The following is a 19,471-nucleotide window of genomic DNA, read 5'->3' as shown; positions in this document are numbered from 1 at the left end:
TTGAAATCATCGGAACATTAAATACAAGCAGCAATTGACATGTAAAGATATCAGAAACAGAAACAATAACATAATATTTTATGATTTTTACATAACTATCGTAGAAAACTTCTAAAATATCATAATCACCATTGAAATTATTGTGCTCCTTCAAAAATAATAGTTAGTTAATTAAATCTAACTATCATGATTAAAACACAACTTAGATATAAGAAAAAGAAATTATTTTGCACTTGTCTAGATTATTAAAAATAGTTTATTACTCAATACTATAGTACAATAAAATATATCTTATTTTATATGACATATATGAGATAAAAATTATTGAAAAATATTTGACACTAGAACTTAAAAAATAGATATGTGTTAGTCATTTATGTGTTTATTAACTTTAATAATAATATGTTAGAAATATTCTATTAAAAAACTAACTATAATGTCAATTCTAAAAGAGTCAAAATATTTTAGTGGCAATTACGATATTTTAGTCAATGTGGTGACAATTATAATATTTTAAAAAAATTTAATGGAAATTATGGAAAAAAAATCCTAATATTTTAAGTTTTAAAAATTGAAGTAATTTCTGCAATAAACAACAACATTGCAACAAAGAGAACTTCTCATCAAAAAATTAAAAAAAAAAATCAACAAAGAGTTGTAGAAGGCTAGCACTTGCCTTGGTGGGAGAGCTAACGTTTGGTTCACTTTCACTCAAGCAACAAAATTATTAATAGCTTTGCGAGTTGTTTAAGTTTCCAGCATTGGGAGCAGTCCACCAGGTCAAACATGAAAGCTTTCCAAGGATAATTAATTGTTTTTGCATATTATTACCTAAATTGTAGTCTTTATTACAGAAAGCCACCTATGTATGTATAAAATTACTCCTTTACGAGGTCATGGAACGGTCTATTTGCAAATAAGGTAATTATCGAATAACCCCCCAGAATTACGTCTAATATTAAACTACTCCTCTATATTTTTATTTGTATCACTTTATCCTTTTTATGATATAGGCTAATATAAATATGTTAACTTTTTCATTCAAACTCACAGAGAAAATAAAAAATATATAATACTTTTATCATCGTTTGAGTAGATATGAATTTTATACTCATGTGTTTAAGATGGTTAAATTTTTTTATTTCTTTATCATATATTTAAAGTGAGATATACTCTAATAGTTAGATAAAAACTAAGATTTAGAACGTGTAATTTTTTTTATAAAACAAACAAAGAAGATATTATAAATTAACTTCTACAGTATTAAAAAGCTCTGTTAGAGTCGGAGACCAAAAATTATAGAAGATTATAGGGAAATTCTCTGTCCCAAATAAAATCGTAACCTATGGTTTTATTATAATTAGCAAGTTAATCAGCAGCACGATTAACCTCTCTAAAAATAAAAACTAATTTATAATTTTAATAACTGTAAGTGAGAAAATTTATATCAACCACTATATTAGCCACAAACTAAGCCAGCTTAGTGACCCAGAGGAGAAGATTGAAGAGGTTAAAATTGTATTTTTCTTAAAAAAAATTTGAAGAATATGATAAGGTGAGTAAATTTTATAAAAGGAGAAAGACAATTTTAATAATTTAACATTCATTATGGTAAAAAAATATCAATGTATTTTACACTCTAAACTTTTAAGGAAGAAGCATATTTTACTTATTTATATGTATTTATTAACTTTAAAAATAATTATTAGGAATATTATGTCAAAAGCTAATCTAAATGGTATTTTAGGAAAAAAAAATTCAGCGATAATTAAGATAATTTAAAGAACCAAAACCCAATCAGTGATTTTAAAGAATGTAAGGATAATAAAGGCAAATATAGGGTGTTCTTTAGTAAATTTTCCAAAAATTAATAGTGGGTTTGGTGTTTTTCTAGTGGATTTCTACCTAAAGCTGCCTAAAAATTAGCACACCTCACATGGGGATTCATTAATCCACACTGGTCAAACAATGCAGCCCCTGTTTCCAGTTTCCACAGTTCCAATCTTCGATCTCCTCCTTCCATTCCCCCCCAACCCACCCTTCTTTAACAGTTCTGAATCACTTCAATTAGAATATCATGGCCTCCGCCATTAATTTCCATTACCTCTGCTACCTCCTCTTCGCCTTTTCCATGCTCTCGTCCACATCCTTCATCTACTGGTCTCACTGCTCTGCTTCCTGCTGCAAACCGCCTACCCAATCCTCCGTCCTCCTCCCTCCCCTCGAACTGAACCAAACACTCGACCTCCTCTCCTTCCCTTCCTCTTGGAACCACCTCTCCTTCTCCCCGGACCCACCTCCCCTCCACCTCCGGATCGCCCTCTTCGTCAAGAAATGGCCGCGCCGCAACCTGGCCGGAGGGCTCGAGCGCCACGCCCTCACGCTCCACCTCGCCCTGGCGCGCCGCGGCCACGAGGTCCACGTGTTCACCACGTCATCCAACTCCACGTTCGCCACCCACCCAGATGCCAACTTGGCCTTCCACGTCACCCCGGCGACGAGGGCCGGGTACCTCAATCAGGCCCTGGCGTGGGAGCAGTTCCGGGTAGAGAACAGCGACAAGGTGTTTGATGTGGTCCACACCGAGAGCGTCTCGCTGCTCCACGGCCGCGCGAGAAATTTTAGCAATCTCGCGGTCTCTTGGCATGGGATCGCGTACGAGACCATCCATTCCGACATCGTTCAGGACCTCCTCCGCGGCCCCGGAGAGCCGCGGCAGTTGGTGTTAACCGAAAGGTTCGTCTGCCCACCAACTCGTTTAAAGCTCAATTTGATATAAGACAAATACAAAATTTAATTTAACAGCAGCCCATTTATGTTATAACCAGGTTAAACAAGGTGTCCGACGAGGTTAAGTTCTTCCAAGATTACAAGCACCACGTGGCGACGAGCGACCACGTCGGAGATGTCCTCAAGAGGATCTACATGATCCCAGAAGAACGTGTCCACATAATTGTCAATGGCGTTGATGAGAACATCTATACTTTGGATGCTGCAAGGGGTGAAGAGTTCAGGAGAAAGATTGGTGTGCCCAAGAATGCGACACTGGTGATAGGCATGGCAGGGAGGTTAGTGAGGGACAAAGGCCATCCTTTGATGTTTGAAGCTTTGAAACAAGCATTCATGGAGAATGAGACCTTCAAAAGGAATGCATTTGTTTTAGTTGCAGGAGATGGGCCATGGAGCAATAGGTATAAGGAACTTGGATCAAATGTATTTGTTTTGGGTCCTCTGGAGCAGACCCAACTGGCTAGTTTCTACAATTCTCTTGATGTGTTCATGAATCCTACGTTGAGAGCTCAAGGGCTGGATCATACAATCATAGAGGCAATGCTCTCAGGCTTGTCCGTCGCCGGCACACGGTTTGCAAGCATTACTGGATCTCTTATCGTGGGGCAGGAAATCGGTTACACATTTTTACCTACAATTGATTCAGTTAAGAAGGCTTTGTATAGGATTTGGGAAGATGGAAGAAGTGGAGTTCTAGTGAAGAAGGGGGAGGCAGCTAGAAGCAGGGCAATTCAGCTGTTCACTTCCACAAAGATGGCGGCTGCTTATGAGAGGCTCTTTTTGTGCATCTCTAATAAAAAGTTCTGCAGATATCCTCATGCTTGATGTCATTGGCAGTGATGTACTGCTTCCAGTTGAGATTCTTTCTAGGATCATTTCCTAGAAGATTAAATAAACACAAGTAGGTGGTCATACTTCTATAAGTGAAAGGCCAAAGAATGCAAATCTCTCAGCCTTCTCAGTTATAGCATCAGTGTAATGAGGAAGAAGGGTTGGACATGAAAAGGGTGCAGCATCTGACCTTTTGGGTTACAGATGTGGAGGTTTTGAACTGGTTGTCCTAGAATTCTGTGCTATTTGATCACTGGTTATACTTTGCCTTGGAATGTAGGGAGCTAAGGAATGGTTGTAGCTTCTGAAATTTACTCCTTTGATGGTAGGGAGGGCATAAATTAACTTCTGGATGGATGTAATATATTGCTAAAGCAAGAAATGCCACACAAGTTTGGCTACTGTTCTACTTAAAACTTTCTAATGCCTCCATTTTTTTTTAAATCTTGTTGAGTTGTGAAGGATAAAAAAAAAATCACTCTTTTATAACTTATTTATCAGAAAGTTTATTTTTCTCTTTAAATTTAGGTCTTCACATTAGCTGCTGCTGTATCGTACCTTCAGACTGTAATTTCTAAGCCACTGGTTTTGAAATACTACTCAAGATTACATCTGCTCGATTTTCTCATCACTCTTTCAACCTATTTGTAACCCTGTTTCCCTTTCTTACATGAACCCTACATCAGCAACAGGGAATAATAAAATATTAAACCATCAAAGGCCCCAAATTAATAACCACTTCAGTACTGAAGTGCAATGCTACTAGACACATAGAAATGAAGAGATTAAAGGCCATGACTGCCAATTTATAGGAAATGCATAGAAAATGGTGCAAAAGCCCAACCTCCTTAAGATCATAGAATACCTTCATGTTCTACTATCATCATGTGATGAAGATTGCTGCTAGAATTCAGAACCACAGATGCCAAGGCGAACAGCTAAGCAGCACAAGCAAATCGATACTATTAAGGGAGTGGGCATTAAAGATCAACATAAGGAATAAGATAGAGATGAAGGAAACATAGCAGTCAAGATTGCATCTTAGTAGGACTATGCAGCTAACTCATAGCAGTAAAAAGACATTGCTGCTTTATGTTGGTAGCTGATGTGCCATACCTTCCATTTGATTGACCAATAGAAGAACTAAGAGGAGCTTCAAACAATAAACACAAGTGAAAAGTTTTACATAATAGTAACTTTGAATATAAAGCTCGTACAAACTACAAAGCTGGGCATCTATCCTCACCAAAATAAGCTAGAGAATAGAGCCTGATACACTTTATAGACATACTGAGAACTGTCTGCTGCTCTTATATAATATAAACAGTCTCTATACTTATATCCTCGACTACAAAGAGAAGATATATAAACTGGCTGGAATAGTAGATTGCAGCAACCTAAGGCAGCTCCTCCAAGTACCTGAGAAATAATACATACGCTCTAACTTCTCTCTGCCTAAGTAGTTAGAGTTTCCTCTAATAGTAAAGTGAACCTGAAACAATAAGAAAGCAGAACAGGTAAAGATCTATCCTTCCATTGAATTAAAACTGACTAGCTAAGCTCCTTAGTTGACATATATCGTACCTTGCCACCAATTACCTCTAGTGGCATAGTTTGAGCTATCTGAACTATCCTCTTCACTGTTTTTATACTGGTAATTACGACCAAAGAGACACAAAATGATGCATGTTAGATGAATAACATCAGTTTGATACTTATAGTATTTTCATGTGATATATTTCCTTTCATCTACAACTTACAGTATTAGTCGTTTCAGGAGTATTCTTCGACGGCGAGCCGGGGTAAAAATCGCGGCAACCGTAATGCACAGATGACCCAAAGTAAGGTGACTCTGTTGGCTCAGCAGAGTAGATCGGTTTCCCATCCTTGGTAAGCTGAGTGCTCTGGCATTTGCTTGGACTTTCTTGCGTATTACGATCTGCAAAGCAGCAAATGCATGTCAAGTGTTACTAAAAGTCTGTCAACCTTAAAAAGGAGAAGTTTTATTAGTACAAATTAGAAGCTTTGAATTCTTTCTTCTTTCAAAAACCAACATTATCTACATATATGACTAGCAAAACCTGCAGTGCCACTGCGAGCATTTCCAGCTTTACTTGAGTTCTGTGAGTCCTTTCTCATAACCTGGCATCATAAGAACGCAAGCCATGAATATGCGAATCTATGTCAAAACTGGCAAGAAACTATGATAAAAAAGAGCGCCAAGATCTCATCTTGGTCAAAGTTAAAAACAGAACTAACCGCGGAGGGAGGAGGGAAGACACCACTGAAGTAGCCATCATGCGAACCCACCTCCTCTTTCTTGCCAAAGATCACATCTACAAGAGATGAAGAAGAAGAAGAAGAAGAAGAAGAAGAAGCCTTTCCTGGTCTCTTCCCTTCCATGGCGAACACCAACAGACAAAACTACCTCTCACCAAACCCAAGACCAACTACTCTTCTGAACCCAAGAACAACAACAACCTATCTTATCTCTCTATAAATAGACCCGAAACCCAAGAGAGGAAGATTGATGAGAAGAAGAAGAAGAAGAAGAAGAAGAAGAAGAAGAAGAAGATGGCTTATAGAGAAGACATGCGGCAGCTCTGGTCTTGCTATGTGTCCTCCTCCTCCATGCCATGTGCCACCATTTATAGCCTCCTCCACTCCCTCCTAAAAAGTCCATAATTACAACTAAATCCCCATAAAATCCTGAAATAATTTTTCTTTTTTTCTTCTGGGGGTTTCTGATTTAGTTTCCAACCACCTTCCTTCCCAAGGTACGCTTCCTCTCTCCCTGGTCTTCTATTGGGAAGTGGATAATGCCACGTGGAACCGTCGATGCCGCTCTGGTGGGACCCAGGAGCGTTTTTGGACGATGCGGTCCTGCCACGTCACAAGCTGGATAGATAACGGCCACAACTGCCCCATCTCGGCGTACGGATGGATTGATGCCGTTTTTCCCCCCTTCTGTTTCTTTTTTAGTAGTTATAACTAAATATCATTAAAATTTAGTGTACAAAATTGCTGTCTCAAAACACGATTCTCTTTGACTTACTTATGAGATTAGAAGTTTTCTTGTAACTCATTTATATATTTATTGTAGATCTAAAATAGTATATATATATATATTAAAAAAAAACCCTGGTGTTTGGTGATTGCGAAATCCAAGTTAGATTTGAGAACCGGATGGTTGGTCACGATGAAGTTTGATAGCTCACTCTTCTTTCTCTAACCAATAAAGCTAACCTCACTAACGTGTGTCATTTTAAGTCCGAGGATTTCTATATTCCTGTAGAATAATAATATATGTTATTAATTTACTACAATTAGGATTGCTTTTAGATATTTCCGTATGTCGGCACCGAGTTAATAAGAACTCTTCAGACTTCTAATGCTTTTCAAAATATTTGTTAATTTATAATTCCTATACACCCCCCAAAGAATAGACGATATTAGATAATAAGATATGCGTCATTAATTTCTCCACACCACATTAGAGTAAAACAAATTAATAATAATAATCAACTTTAAATACCATATTAAATAATCTTATTGTATTTATACTATAATATTTGGAATAAATAGTGACACGAATGAAACAAAATATTTCAATTTATTGATTACATAGTACAATTAGTAAGAGAAGGTCTCTTACTTAGGACAATGCTGGCTGCGCCCATGGTTTTGAGGGCTTTTACATGCATTTATTATATATCTCCATCACTATGATAATTGATAGGATAGGAAGGTGTTCATATTGAGATAAAGTTAGATGTAACAGTGAATCCAAGCGAGGTAAAACAAGAGTCATATGACTCCTCCAAAATCCAAAAAGCACTTCACATAAAAATTAAAATTAATATTTTTTTCTTAAGAAAAGTAACAAGATATTAGGGCATGCATGAATGACCCCACCAACGACCGACCCAAAACTTACTAGGCTGGTCAAATGCACACGTGGCATAAGTCTTGACGAAGGTGATCTCTATTAAATAAAATAAGAAAAAATAATAATGACTGTTTATAGAGAGAGTAGTCGATGAATTAATAAATTATCAAAAGAGTCAAAAAGTTATATATATATATATATATATATATATATTTAAATTTTAACCATTTAAATTAAATATAGTTATTTGGCACGTCAAAATATATAAAGCCTAGGAGTGAAAAAAAATATATAAAATATAAATATTATTGTTGTCTAATAGCTTAAGTTAGTAGAGTAAATAATTGTTGGACTGCGTAAAAATATAAAAAATTTACATATTTAAGTTAAATTTACTGACGTCGATGGGACACGATTTGAGAGGATTAGGTGGAGACTTTATTTATTTTTATTAGTTTATTTGGTCAATATATAGAGGTATCTTATTCAAAGGCAATATTTGTGTTGATTTGGACCACATGTGTAGTAACATGAGACTTCCTGACCAAGCTTTTTGATCACGGAGTGAAAAGAGACTACTGAATGTGTAGAGATGATCTAATAATAATGAGGTATATTTTGATGTTGTTTATATATATATATATATATATATATATATTGATTCCTTGTTCTCAGATATATTTGTTAACGAATAACTATTTACTAATTAATTTTTATAAAATATTTTTTTTTGTGAACACACTATGGCTGTGTTCACTTGTGGAATAAAGTTGGAATAAATATGACTATTATAATTTTTAATATTAGAAAAGGAGAGCTAATATTAGTATAAACTATTCTAATATTTAATTCAATATTAGTATAAGGAGTAATAATTATATTTAATGTGATATAAAGTTGATATTAAAGTATTGAAAAATAATAAATTTGTATCGAGAATTGGTGATGTTTTATACCAAATGACAAAAATACCCTTGATTGGATTATTAGATTAGTAGTAATATATATTTATCTAAAATTATAATAATTTTTGTTATAATTGCGGACTTAAAATACTTCATATACCAACACAAAAAAGAAAAAATATTACATTGTGGGGGTTATAAAGGGTTATAAGTCTGCACTGCATAGAAATAATTTTGTACTATGGAGAAATAACCCCGCACTTTATGTAAAATAATTATGCACTGTGATGAAATAACCATACATTACAAGATAATGTGGGGTTATAAGTTCGCACTACGAGGAAATATAAGCCCACACAACAAGGTTATAATTGTATATTACAACTACAGTCCTACTGAACTCTATATACTCGCAACTATGTATTAAATAAGCACTTCCCACATTTTTGGGATCAAAATATTTTTTACAGTTGCCCCCTCCATAAAACATAAAATTTACAATCATGCATTGAATAAGCCCTACTTCTTCGCAGCAGTCATTTTCCCTCATTCTGCTGCACTGCTAGTGAATATTCATATTTTTTTGCACTGCTAATAAATATCCACGCATTCTGCCACATTACTAGTGAATACCCATGCATTCCTTTGCATTATGGGTAAATATCCATATATTTTGTCGCACAATTGTTACCTGCATATTCCTTTGCACTGCAAATAAATAAGTCTAAATTACATCCAAAGGAAGACAAATCTTCAGCACTTAGCACTACATAAAATAAGTTTGCACTATATAAAATAAGTCTGCACTATATGTTATTACTGATAGATACTAATCACTACATATAATAAGTCTGCACTGTAGAAAAATATAAGCATGCATTAACTACCAAAAAATTCATGCATGCATACCTATAAATCATAAAATAAGTCCGCATTAGATATTGCTACTAATAAATACTAACCACTATATAAAATAAGTGACACTAACTACTCAAAAATTCATGCGAGCATACTTATAAATCCGCACACCTTAGTATAAATTTGTATTCAAAGAAAAAAAATTCCCAATGGATAGAAATATATAGCAGTATCATGAGTTGCACTTCTCTTGGTAATAATTGAACTCCTCTTCTCCTCCTAAATCTATACAGGATATATATCTAAGACTAGATATTTAATAATAAAAGTAATACTGTAGAGAGTGGTAGATAGATAGCTATATAGCTAGCTAGAGGTGTCGTACCTGCAACATCTTGCTAACATTGCTAGCACCGAAGACCTTGTGGACGATGGCAAACTTGTGGAGGTCGTGGGAAGGCAAGAAAGGGGGGAAAAGATGTAGTCTTTGATTCATCGCCTGCTGAGTAACTTGTAGGAGGCATATGGCAGGAGCAGCAGGAGCTTCCCTCTTATTAGTTGATGGGAGAAATGTGAGAGGTGTGCTATTGCAAGAAAAGTGATTTCTTAGATAAAAGCGTACTCACAGTGCTTCATCGGAGGAGAGGTTGAGAGAGCTCGCTAGGCTCGGTGAAAGAGATCATGACTAACTTTCAAGAGAAGAGAAAAAAAAAATGTAATTGTAGGTGATTAAACTAAAAATTAGTGCTCTCAGCTCATAAAGGTAAAATAGTAACTTTAAGATACTGATAAATTAGTTTTTGAAAATTGTATGAAATAAGATAAGAGAGAATGTTGAATTACTATACTAGAATAAGGTAAGATATTATTTAATTATTATATTAGAATAAGGAGGTTTATTCTAAATTAAGTCTATTCTTATTCCACAAATGAACACGAGCTATAAGAATAAGACCGAGAATTCAATCCGAACATTCTAAGAGGGTCAAGGTTTTTTCACGATAAATCCAAACCATATATGATTATTTAGAAAACAACAGCCCCGTGAAATAAATCATCATTTTTGGCCTTTGTTCCAAATCTATGGTTTACCAAAACTCCTTTCCCAAAAGAAAATGTTACCATCCGAACTTAATTGTCAAATTAGTCTGATGTGGTGTAGATAGCTAGCATTATCCAATTCTTCTTTTTCTTCAACCCAATGGATAATGCATTTCGTTTTCAAAGGTTTTACATTAATCATGCATGCATGTGTATATATATATATATATATATAAGGATGTCTTCTTTGAAGTTGTCAAATAAAAATGGTGCTCACTCCTACTTTTTTTTCATGTGTCTCCATTGGATACCTTACAACAGTATGGATTAGCCTTAGCTATCTGTCTCAAAGTTGATTGTGATGCATTTATATATAATTTCAAGAAAGGTAAATACTTTTTTTTTTCATGACTTTCTATTGTTTGATCAATAAAAGAGCCAGATTCCTTGATCCAATCATGTGACACTCGTGCTCTGATACCAGATTAATTAACCGCCCAATTACGTTCACAGAGAACCTAACGAGGATTTTATTCTTTTATACTCTAAAACAGCTCTTTGAGGATGTGATTTGGAGGTGTAAATAGGAGATGAACGCTGGTATATATTCGCATCTCATCTAATCACATCAAGTTGTTACTATCTTTGTCAAGGTTGGTGATCGATATGAAAGGTTATTAGTCTTTTCTGCTGCAAGATAACGCATTATATATCTACTCTATCTATGTCGCACAAATTGCTTAAACAGTGGCTTCTATGCATTGATCCCTACCTACTATGTATATACACTATTGATATGCACTTCACCTCTCTCTCTCTCTCTCTCTCTCTCTCTCTCTCTCTCTCTCTCTCTTCTCTCCTCTCTCTCTCATGTACCAATTAAGTTGCAAGAGGTGACACTTATACTCCAAAAATGTAGGGCAGATACGCAGATGTATGATGAGCAAATTATATATTTTATATTTTTTATATAGATGCACTAAAATTTAATATGACACATTCGAATTATAACTTAAACTCAGACCTATTACTTTAGAGTTTAGATGCCAAAAGCATCTATAGCGGAGGACATACCAACTGACCCTGGACCCAAATTGTAGGTCCACAGTGGACCTATAGACATGTGCCCTCCAACTAAGATGGACACTAAACTAAGATAAGGCATGCATGAGGATTTTGGCGACAGTGTGGGTCCATATCCATATCCATATCCATTAATTTAGGTGCATCTTTTATGCCCATGCCATATCTATCTATCTATCTATCTATCTATCTATCCTTTTCTTTATATCTTCCATCACTTGTGGATGTATGTATAACAAGGATAAAGAGATGCCAAAGCCAAGAAGTAGGAGGCGAACACTGAGCAAAGGACAGAGAAAATTAATGGCGGATGAGGAGGAAGAGAGCTATAATTTCAATACTACTAGTGCAAGGTGGCCAAAATGGAGAGGCCCTTCACCTCTTTGCATGCACTTTCCACCAGCTACGTGTCGCCTTTACTTGGGTTGCTTTAGATTCTAGCAGAAAAAGAAAACCAATGACTACTTAGATCATCCAATATGATGGAGCCATTTGTTATATAAGACAAGACAAAACTATATTTTGGCATATATGCATATCATTATCCCAAGGTGAGTTTATATGTATATATACATGGACTTTTGGTCTTCTTCTATATACTTTATAGATGGTCAAACTGAGGTATAAACTTTTATCCAGTGTGTGGGCCCAAATAAGGATAATATACGTGACATCAGTCATCCACGAATTTAATTAGTACCCCACTAACAAGAGCTTGTCAGGATTTTGTATGAAAAATATCTTTGGAAAACCTATAAGCTGAAAGGAAGGAGACAAAAGAATTAATGCCCTTAGGTCTTAGCATGCATGTGTGTTCATACTTAAGCTATATGCATTTGTAACATAGTTGAATAGAGATCAACAGAAGCCAAAGAGAATCTTCATATTTTACTCTACCAACCCTTGGTTAATGTCATAGTTGACCCATGCTGTGGTATATATGTCTCTTTGGAGGGTTAGATTGAATTAGATTTCGAAGATGTGTCAACTGTCAAATTAAATTTTAATTGGAGTATGATTCTTTTGCCACAAAAGGTTCTCAAAAGTTTCTTATATGAATACTATTCTCACATATGAGCACAATAAAGCCTGTATCTAAAGTTTTAAGACATGAGTCACTACTCACTCGAGTCCTGAATCATGTTCCATTACTACTCCTTTATGTATGGGCTAGCCTATCCCAGTCCGGCCCATTAGAATAAATAAATGGAATTTTTACAAATTACACCCAATATTTTGTCTATTTTGTTATTCGCATCCCGTCTTTAAAGATTTTATAACGCGACCCCTCATTTTCCCCCATAATGTTTATTTAACACCATGAGTTAACTTAACCTAACTATAATCAAACTGAACGATACCAGAAAGAGAATATTATGTTATAATCCACTATATAATTTATAACATTTCTAAATTATCCTTGTACTCATCTCTAATTTTATTCATAATTTGAACATTCATACTTATTGTTTTTTCCAAACCATGGAGAACATGGCCTAAATATCAAGCCGATCTTAGAGCTTCCAAACTCCAAAGCCATGGAGATCTTAGAGCTCCTCAAACGCCAAACCAACTTTGTTGCTTGCAACCTCAAAGGATGGGAAGGAAAATGAAGAAAATTTGGAGAAAAATGGAGAAAAAAAAGGGTTTGAGCAGGAGAGTTGGAGAATAATAGGTGAAAAAAAAAGAGAATTTAAATTTTGTGGGGGTATAGTTTAGTCTAGAGAAAATAATTTTGTGGAGATTTAGATTAGGTCAGAACATTTTAAGGATATTTTAGTAATCTTTGAACTAGAGTCACATAAACTATATAACATGGTTAATGCTAGTTAACTAAAGTAACATTAGGGTGTTAAATAAATATTATAGAAAAAATGAGGGGTTGCGTTATAAAATCCCTAAATACGGGATGCGAATCACAAAATAGACAAAATATAGGATGTGATTTGTACACCCTAAATAAATTAGTCTGATGTGGTGTATAGATAGCTAGCATTATCCAATTCTTCATTTCGTTTTCAAAGGTTTTAGATTAATCATGCATGCATGTAAGCAACTAGATAGTATAATATTGTCAAAGAATAATTCAAGTGTATATATATATATATATATATATATATATATATATATATATATATATATATATACATCTCTTTCAAGGATGTCTTCTTTGAAGTTGTCAAATAAAAATGGTGCTCTCTCCTACTTTATTTTTTTGGTCTCCATTGGATACCTTCCAACAGTCTGGCTTAGCCTTAGCAATTTGGCAGCTCAGGTAAAACAAGCCTTGTCTTCTTTTTTTTAGAATTTTATAAATTATACCATATATTTTAACTATTTTATGATTCACAACTTTTATTCGAGAATTTTGTAAACCTACTATTCATTTTTCTCTATAATTTTTATTTAACACTCTGAGTTAACTTATTTAATCTTAACTAAACAGAATGGTACTAGTAAACAATATACTTATTTAATCTTAACTAAACACTCTGAGTTAACTTATTTAATCTTAACTAAACAGAATGGTACTAGTAAACAATATACTTATTTAATCTTAACTAAACACTCTGAGTTAACTTATTTTGTTATAATATACTGAGTTATTTATGGAATACATAAATTACTCATGTCTCCTTCATCCCTTCATTCTCTCCTATTTTTCCCATTATCCTTACTGCCCTATCGTGCCCATGCTGAAGGTTTTAAAGGTAGGAGCAAAGGTGGTGGTGGCAGTAGTAATAGTAGTAGTAGTAGTAGTAGTAGTAGTAGTAGTAGTAGTAGTAGTAGTAGTAGTAGTAGTAGTAGTAGTAGTAGTAGTTATCTGGTATTCTGCTAATCTGTTGAATACTTGAAATGTTAATTAGTAATCTGTTAATAATTGTTAATTACTTAATTCATAAATTAATTACTATTGTTAAGTCTGAAATATGAATTATGAATTATCAATAATATTTGTTTTTTGCCCAATTTCATTACAGAATACAGGTAGTCAAATATGACCACTAATTCCTCTCAAACACCGTCTGTGGTTGGGTCAACTTCATCTTAATTTTTTGTGCCTGTTGGCTCCAATGATCCAGGGTGGCAATATGGATACCTTCCAAATAAAATCGATGCCAACACGATGAAATGTAGATTTTGTGGGAAGGTTATTAAGGGAGGAATTAGTAGATTCAAGAAGCATATTGCTCATGTTAGAGGTGATGTTGCGCCTTGTCCAAAAGCTACAGATGAGGAAAAAAAAGTTATTAAAGAGCATATAGAGGGGAACAAAAGGAAGGATAAATCAAAAGAGGAAGCAGAATTGAGAGCAGAAGTAAATATATTTGGAGAAAAGGAAGATCCAGAAATTTTAGAAGTTGGAAGTAAAACGCCAAGAAGTAGAGGTCCTTTAGACAAATACACATCTATTGATCCAGAAGTTTCAATTAGAGAGCGGGGGAAGATGGTACAGACAAGTATAAAAGATACTTTTGCAAAAGAACAAAGAGATAGAGTGCTAATGTACTTAGCTCATTGGGTTTATAAGTGTGGCATTCCCTTTAATGCTGTTACTAATAAATCATTTCATGTTTTGATGGAAGCAGTTGGTCAATATGGTCCGGAGTTCAAGTCGGCAACTATGCATGAGTTACGTGAGCCACTTTTGAAGAAGCAAGTGGCTAAAACAAATAATGATTTGAAGAACCATAGAGCTGTATGGAAGAAAAATAGCTACTCCATTTTAACTAGCGCTTGGACAGACCGAAAAAGAAGAAGCATTATGAATTTATGTGTCAATTGTGAGCTGGGGATTAGTTTTCTACGTTCAGTTGATTGTTCTAAAGATTCACATACAGGTGAATACATTCACAATATTGTTATTGAGGGTATCAAAGAAGTGGGAGAGAAAAATATACTTCAAGTTGTGACTGATAATGCTGCTGCTAATTTAGCAGCAGCACGGTTGCTAAAGCAAAATTATCCTCGTATATATTGGACATCTTGTGCTGCCCACTGCATAGATTTGATGTTAGAGATGATATCAAAGGAAGGAAAGATTAAGGGTTCAATTGAACGTGGAAGGGAAATCACCGTGTTCATTTATAGACATCACAAAATATTGAGTTTGATGCGTCAGTTTACACAAAAAATGGAGATCGTGAGACCCGGGGTTACAAGTTTTGCCACTTCATTTCTCACATTATAGAGTCTTTTGGAGAAGAAAAAAAAATTAACGCTTATGTTTACTTTCGATGAATTTTTAAGTTGCACATGGTCAAAAACTACTAAAGGAAAAAGGGTTTATTTTACTATACTCAATAACCAATTTTTGAGGCAAGTGTCATTAGCAGTTAAAGTATTCACTCATTTGGTGAAGTTGCTACGAGTTGTTGATGGTGAAAGAAAGCCACCAATGGGATTCATATATAGTGGATTGAAAGATTTCAAGAAAGAAATAAAGAATATTTTCAATAATAATGAGACATTTTCTAAGCCCTTTTTAGATGCAATTGATCACTACAAAAATAGAAAGCTTGATACACATTTCCACGATGCTGCATATTACTTAAATCCATACTATTTTTATAGAGATTTGGATGAGATTGAGACTGACTTTAATGTAGTGGATGGTGTTCTTAGTTGTATTGAGAACTTTTATCCAGATCAAGCTATTCAAGTTCACATTTCAAATGTGGAGATAAAAGCATATAAGGATGCCATTGGGATATTTGGGAGACCACTAGCAAGATTGACAAGAGAAGTTAACAATGATGAATTCAACCCATGTAATAATTATTAATTAGCATATGTTGTAAAAGTGTAAAATATGTCTTTTACAGTTTTATTCTTTGTATGCTAGTAAGTTACTTTTTAATTTTTATGGTTATAGCTCATTAGTGGAGTGTATATAGAGCCGATGCCCCCTACTTGAAATGTATGGTGGTTAAGATTCTTAATTTAACATGTAGCTCCTTAGGATGTGAAAGAAATTGGAGCTCCTTTGAATGAGTAATATATCATTAATCATTATATTGACTAAGCTAAATTGATGAATTTTATTATCGAATTGATTTAGTCTTTGATTTGATGATTTCAGATTCATTCAAAGAAGAGAAATAGATTGGAAGTCAAAAGGCTAAATGATCTTGTTTATGTACAATTTAATGCAAGAATGAAGGATCGAAAGATAGCGAAAGAGAATGATCCAGTCGTTTCAAAAGAAAGAAATAATGTAAGAGAATGGTTGGATAATGATCATGTAGAGCAAGAGGTCTTTCTAGGTGAAGGGTTAACTTGGGAGATAGTGACAGAAGCATCAGGAGCCGAAGAATATTTAAGATCAAGGAGGAGCACTAGATCTACTAAAACTACTACTAGTAGCACTCCTTCCACTTCTCTAGATGAGCAATTAATTGAGTCGGATGAAGAAACAAATGATGAGGATGATGTTGAGCTAGAATTTGATGATGATTCCGATGATAATCTTTTGATAGATGAAGTTCCTCCCATAGATTGTGAAGAAGATTAGAAGATGGCATTTATGTTATAGTTGTGAACTTATTGTGAACTTGATAATTTTGAATTTTTGATTATATGTTATTTGTTATGAACCTTATGATTTTGATATGTTATATCATATTATTTGTTATGATTGTGAACTTGTTGCTATGAACTTATTCTTGTGATAATTTTGAATCTTTGATTATGTATTTATGTTATTATAGTTGTGAATTATGGTTATGTTATTGTGGTTGTGAATTGTGATTATTTTATTATGGTTGTGAATTGTGATTATGTTATTTAGTATTTTATTTTAGAACTTGTTGCTATTTATGTATTTATGTTATTATGGTTGTGAATTGTGATTATGTATATTATATATGTTTATTTATTTATTTATAATTTTTTTATATTAAAAATGCTAGACCGCCTTGTCACCTGCCTTGTCACCCGTCTTGTCACCCGCCTTGTCGCTCGCCTTCCGCCTAGGCACTAGGCGGTGGGGTGACCGCCTGCCATCCGCGGCCGCCTTTCAAAACATTGAAGTCGAGTAAAATCAAGTTATTTAGTTATTATTTTTAATTTCAAATAAAATGAATAATTCGCATGTAGATCTGATCTGCTAGGACACTACTCATATAAATATGAGTAGTAATAGATTGATTATTATCATTGAATGAATTTTGAGTTTAACTAATTTATTCTTATTATTTTTATATTTTATTAAAGTCGTTAGATCATTTTTATCTTTGTAGGAGTAGATCATAACACTAGATCTATCTTCAAGCACCCAAACCCTAGCCACCATCCTCCATCACTAGCTACCCTACTTTACGGTCATTCATCATCACCCTCCGATGATCGTCACTACATCAAATATTTATTAAATGGTCCTGTTTTGATTTTCCTCTACTATTTTACTTTTAATTTTTATTTCGACCTCCGATTCATCTGAAACTAAATCCATTAGAAACCTAACTCACGAAGCTGCCATACATAAAAATATCATAATTTTCTATCATTAGAAACCTAACTCACGAAGCTGCCATACATAAAAATATCATAATTTTCTTACATTCGAATCATTCCAAATCTAATTTGTAATATTAGTATTACAGCTAACGTTCCTCAAATGATGGTTAACATGTGATCAAAGATGAACGAGGAAGGAATAGCCATGGAGGACTAGGAACTCATCTCCATTCTTGTGAGAGTTTCTCTATGCCACCTCCACAACTAGCAGCCACCGTCAATGACGAACTACCCTCGTGGGCGAGGGTGTTGGTCGAGTCCGTGGAATTATTGAGTTCTCCGAGAGGATTGAGAAGGTGATCCAAGCCTCGGCTGACTATTTTTCTAGCCCAGCACGGCCACCCCGTTGCCAACACAGCCGACCATAGTGAAAATTGGCCAGCCATGGCCAAAACTCCACCTCTGGCCGCGGTGGAGACCCTCCCAACATCACAGACCCAAACCATTGCTACAACAACGTCGGAGTAGCCGGCCAATGTGGGTTTTAGGCCATCTTTCCCACCCACAATAGAAGCTAGGGCTCAAAACCCTAGCTTTCCATCGACGATGATCCAGGCGATCCCGGCTTAAAACGTCATGTCCACTCACTTCCTCAAACCACCCGCACTCGAGACACTATTGTTCGTGCTAGAACTGACTGGAAGACTGCCAACGATGGTGGTTATTGTTGTAGCAAACTCGTGGTGGTGAACTGCGAGTCCTAGGCTTCCATGACCACTGACGGCCACGGTTGATTTCCTGACGACTAGTAGCCAATGGTGGTCGTTGTAGTTGCTGACGATCGTCGGGTGGCCATACTTGACAACTACCACCAAGGGGAGCTACCCTTATATTGGGGTGGCTTTGCCGGCGCTTTTCGCCGCCATCGATGCACCCTGGCCGCCACTATACTAGGTCGAGCTCAATTTTGGTTGGCCACGATTGCTTGTCATTGCTTCGCCACTACGAGGACCTATCAAATGATGAATGTCGATGGCTAGCCACCCTGCCTAGTTGCCACCGAGGCTACAATAGCTTGTCATGGCGCCCCTAGGTTGAAATCCAAATTTAGCCCTATGGTTAGGGTTAGGGAACATGCATAAAAGAGAAAATATATGAATTTCAAGGCAGGCCAAATTTTCACGAACTAATTCGACCACCTCGTGCGAACCAGTTAAGGCCTATGAGCATGACCTTGAGCCCGAGCACAAGCTTGAGGATGACTGGTGGAACGATCTGATGGGCACGTGTCATCTAATTGAGCTGAACCTACATGTAACCTATGCACGACATGAGCTGGACTTGTGGGCCTATGACCCACATAACTAGCCTAGACCACGTGATCACTTGGCTTGTGACTACAAATCACATTTTGGGATTCCAAGCTCGAACTAAGCTTAATTTTCTAAAATTCTCTAGAGGAGACTCGTTGGACTGAACCTATCTAATGGAGCAATTTTTTAGATACCATGACACGCCAGACCACTAGAAGGTCTATCTAGCATCATTTCACTTAGAGGGCGTGGAGATTAGGTGGTACTAATCGATAGAGTGAACTCGACCATTCGAGTCTTAG

The 19,471-nt window shown here is 35.4% G+C and overlaps 2 protein-coding genes and 1 pseudogene across 2 annotated transcripts; 2 read left to right on the top strand and 1 right to left on the bottom strand.

The window, feature by feature from the left end:
* Nucleotides 1–1,927: 1,927 nt before the first annotated feature.
* On the top strand, nt 1,928–4,037 carry LOC140794585 (uncharacterized). The gene is made up of 2 exons (XM_073146674.1): nt 1,928–2,736; nt 2,829–4,037. The coding sequence occupies exons 1-2, from the start codon at nt 2,078–2,080 to the stop codon at nt 3,613–3,615; spliced, it is 1,446 nt and encodes a 481-aa protein (XP_073002775.1). The 5' UTR covers nt 1,928–2,077; the 3' UTR covers nt 3,616–4,037.
* Nucleotides 4,038–4,743: 706 nt separating this feature from the next.
* On the bottom strand, nt 4,744–6,395 carry LOC140796486 (uncharacterized). Its single transcript, XM_073149533.1, has 5 exons — nt 5,881–6,395; nt 5,703–5,763; nt 5,382–5,560; nt 5,206–5,272; nt 4,744–5,113 (listed from the first exon to the last, which is right to left on the bottom strand). The coding sequence occupies exons 1-5, from the start codon at nt 6,022–6,024 to the stop codon at nt 5,097–5,099; spliced, it is 468 nt and encodes a 155-aa protein (XP_073005634.1). The 5' UTR covers nt 6,025–6,395; the 3' UTR covers nt 4,744–5,096.
* An 8,129-nt stretch (nt 6,396–14,524) lies between these two features.
* Nucleotides 14,525–16,912, top strand: LOC140780321 (uncharacterized; annotated as a pseudogene).
* The last annotated feature ends 2,559 nt before the right edge of the window (nt 16,913–19,471 follow it).

Source organism: Typha latifolia, chromosome 1, assembly GCF_019914945.1.
Source record: "Typha latifolia isolate L0001 chromosome 1, TyphaL0001v2, whole genome shotgun sequence".
Lineage (NCBI taxonomy): Eukaryota > Viridiplantae > Streptophyta > Magnoliopsida > Poales > Typhaceae > Typha > Typha latifolia.
Note: the sequence above shows the minus strand (reverse complement) of the source record. Positions and strands in the feature narration are given on the sequence as shown.

What these genes read in the sequence shown, in the direction of transcription:
- LOC140794585 (XM_073146674.1), top strand. Translation starts at nt 2,078, where the DNA reads ATGGCCTCCGCCATTAATTTCCATTACCTCTGCTACCTCCTCTTCGCC. An exon ending in CAGTTGGTGTTAACCGAAAG is followed by an intron (nt 2,737 to 2,828) that starts GTTCGTCTGCCC and finishes TGTTATAACCAG; the next exon opens with GTTAAACAAGGTGTCCGACG.
- LOC140796486 (XM_073149533.1), bottom strand. Translation starts at nt 6,024, where the DNA reads ATGGAAGGGAAGAGACCAGGAAAGGCTTCTTCTTCTTCTTCTTCTTCT. An exon ending in TCTTCCCTCCTCCCTCCGCG is followed by an intron (nt 5,764 to 5,880) that starts GTTAGTTCTGTT and finishes TTATGATGCCAG; the next exon opens with GTTATGAGAAAGGACTCACA. An exon ending in CTCCTGAAACGACTAATACT is followed by an intron (nt 5,273 to 5,381) that starts GTAAGTTGTAGA and finishes CGTAATTACCAG; the next exon opens with TATAAAAACAGTGAAGAGGA.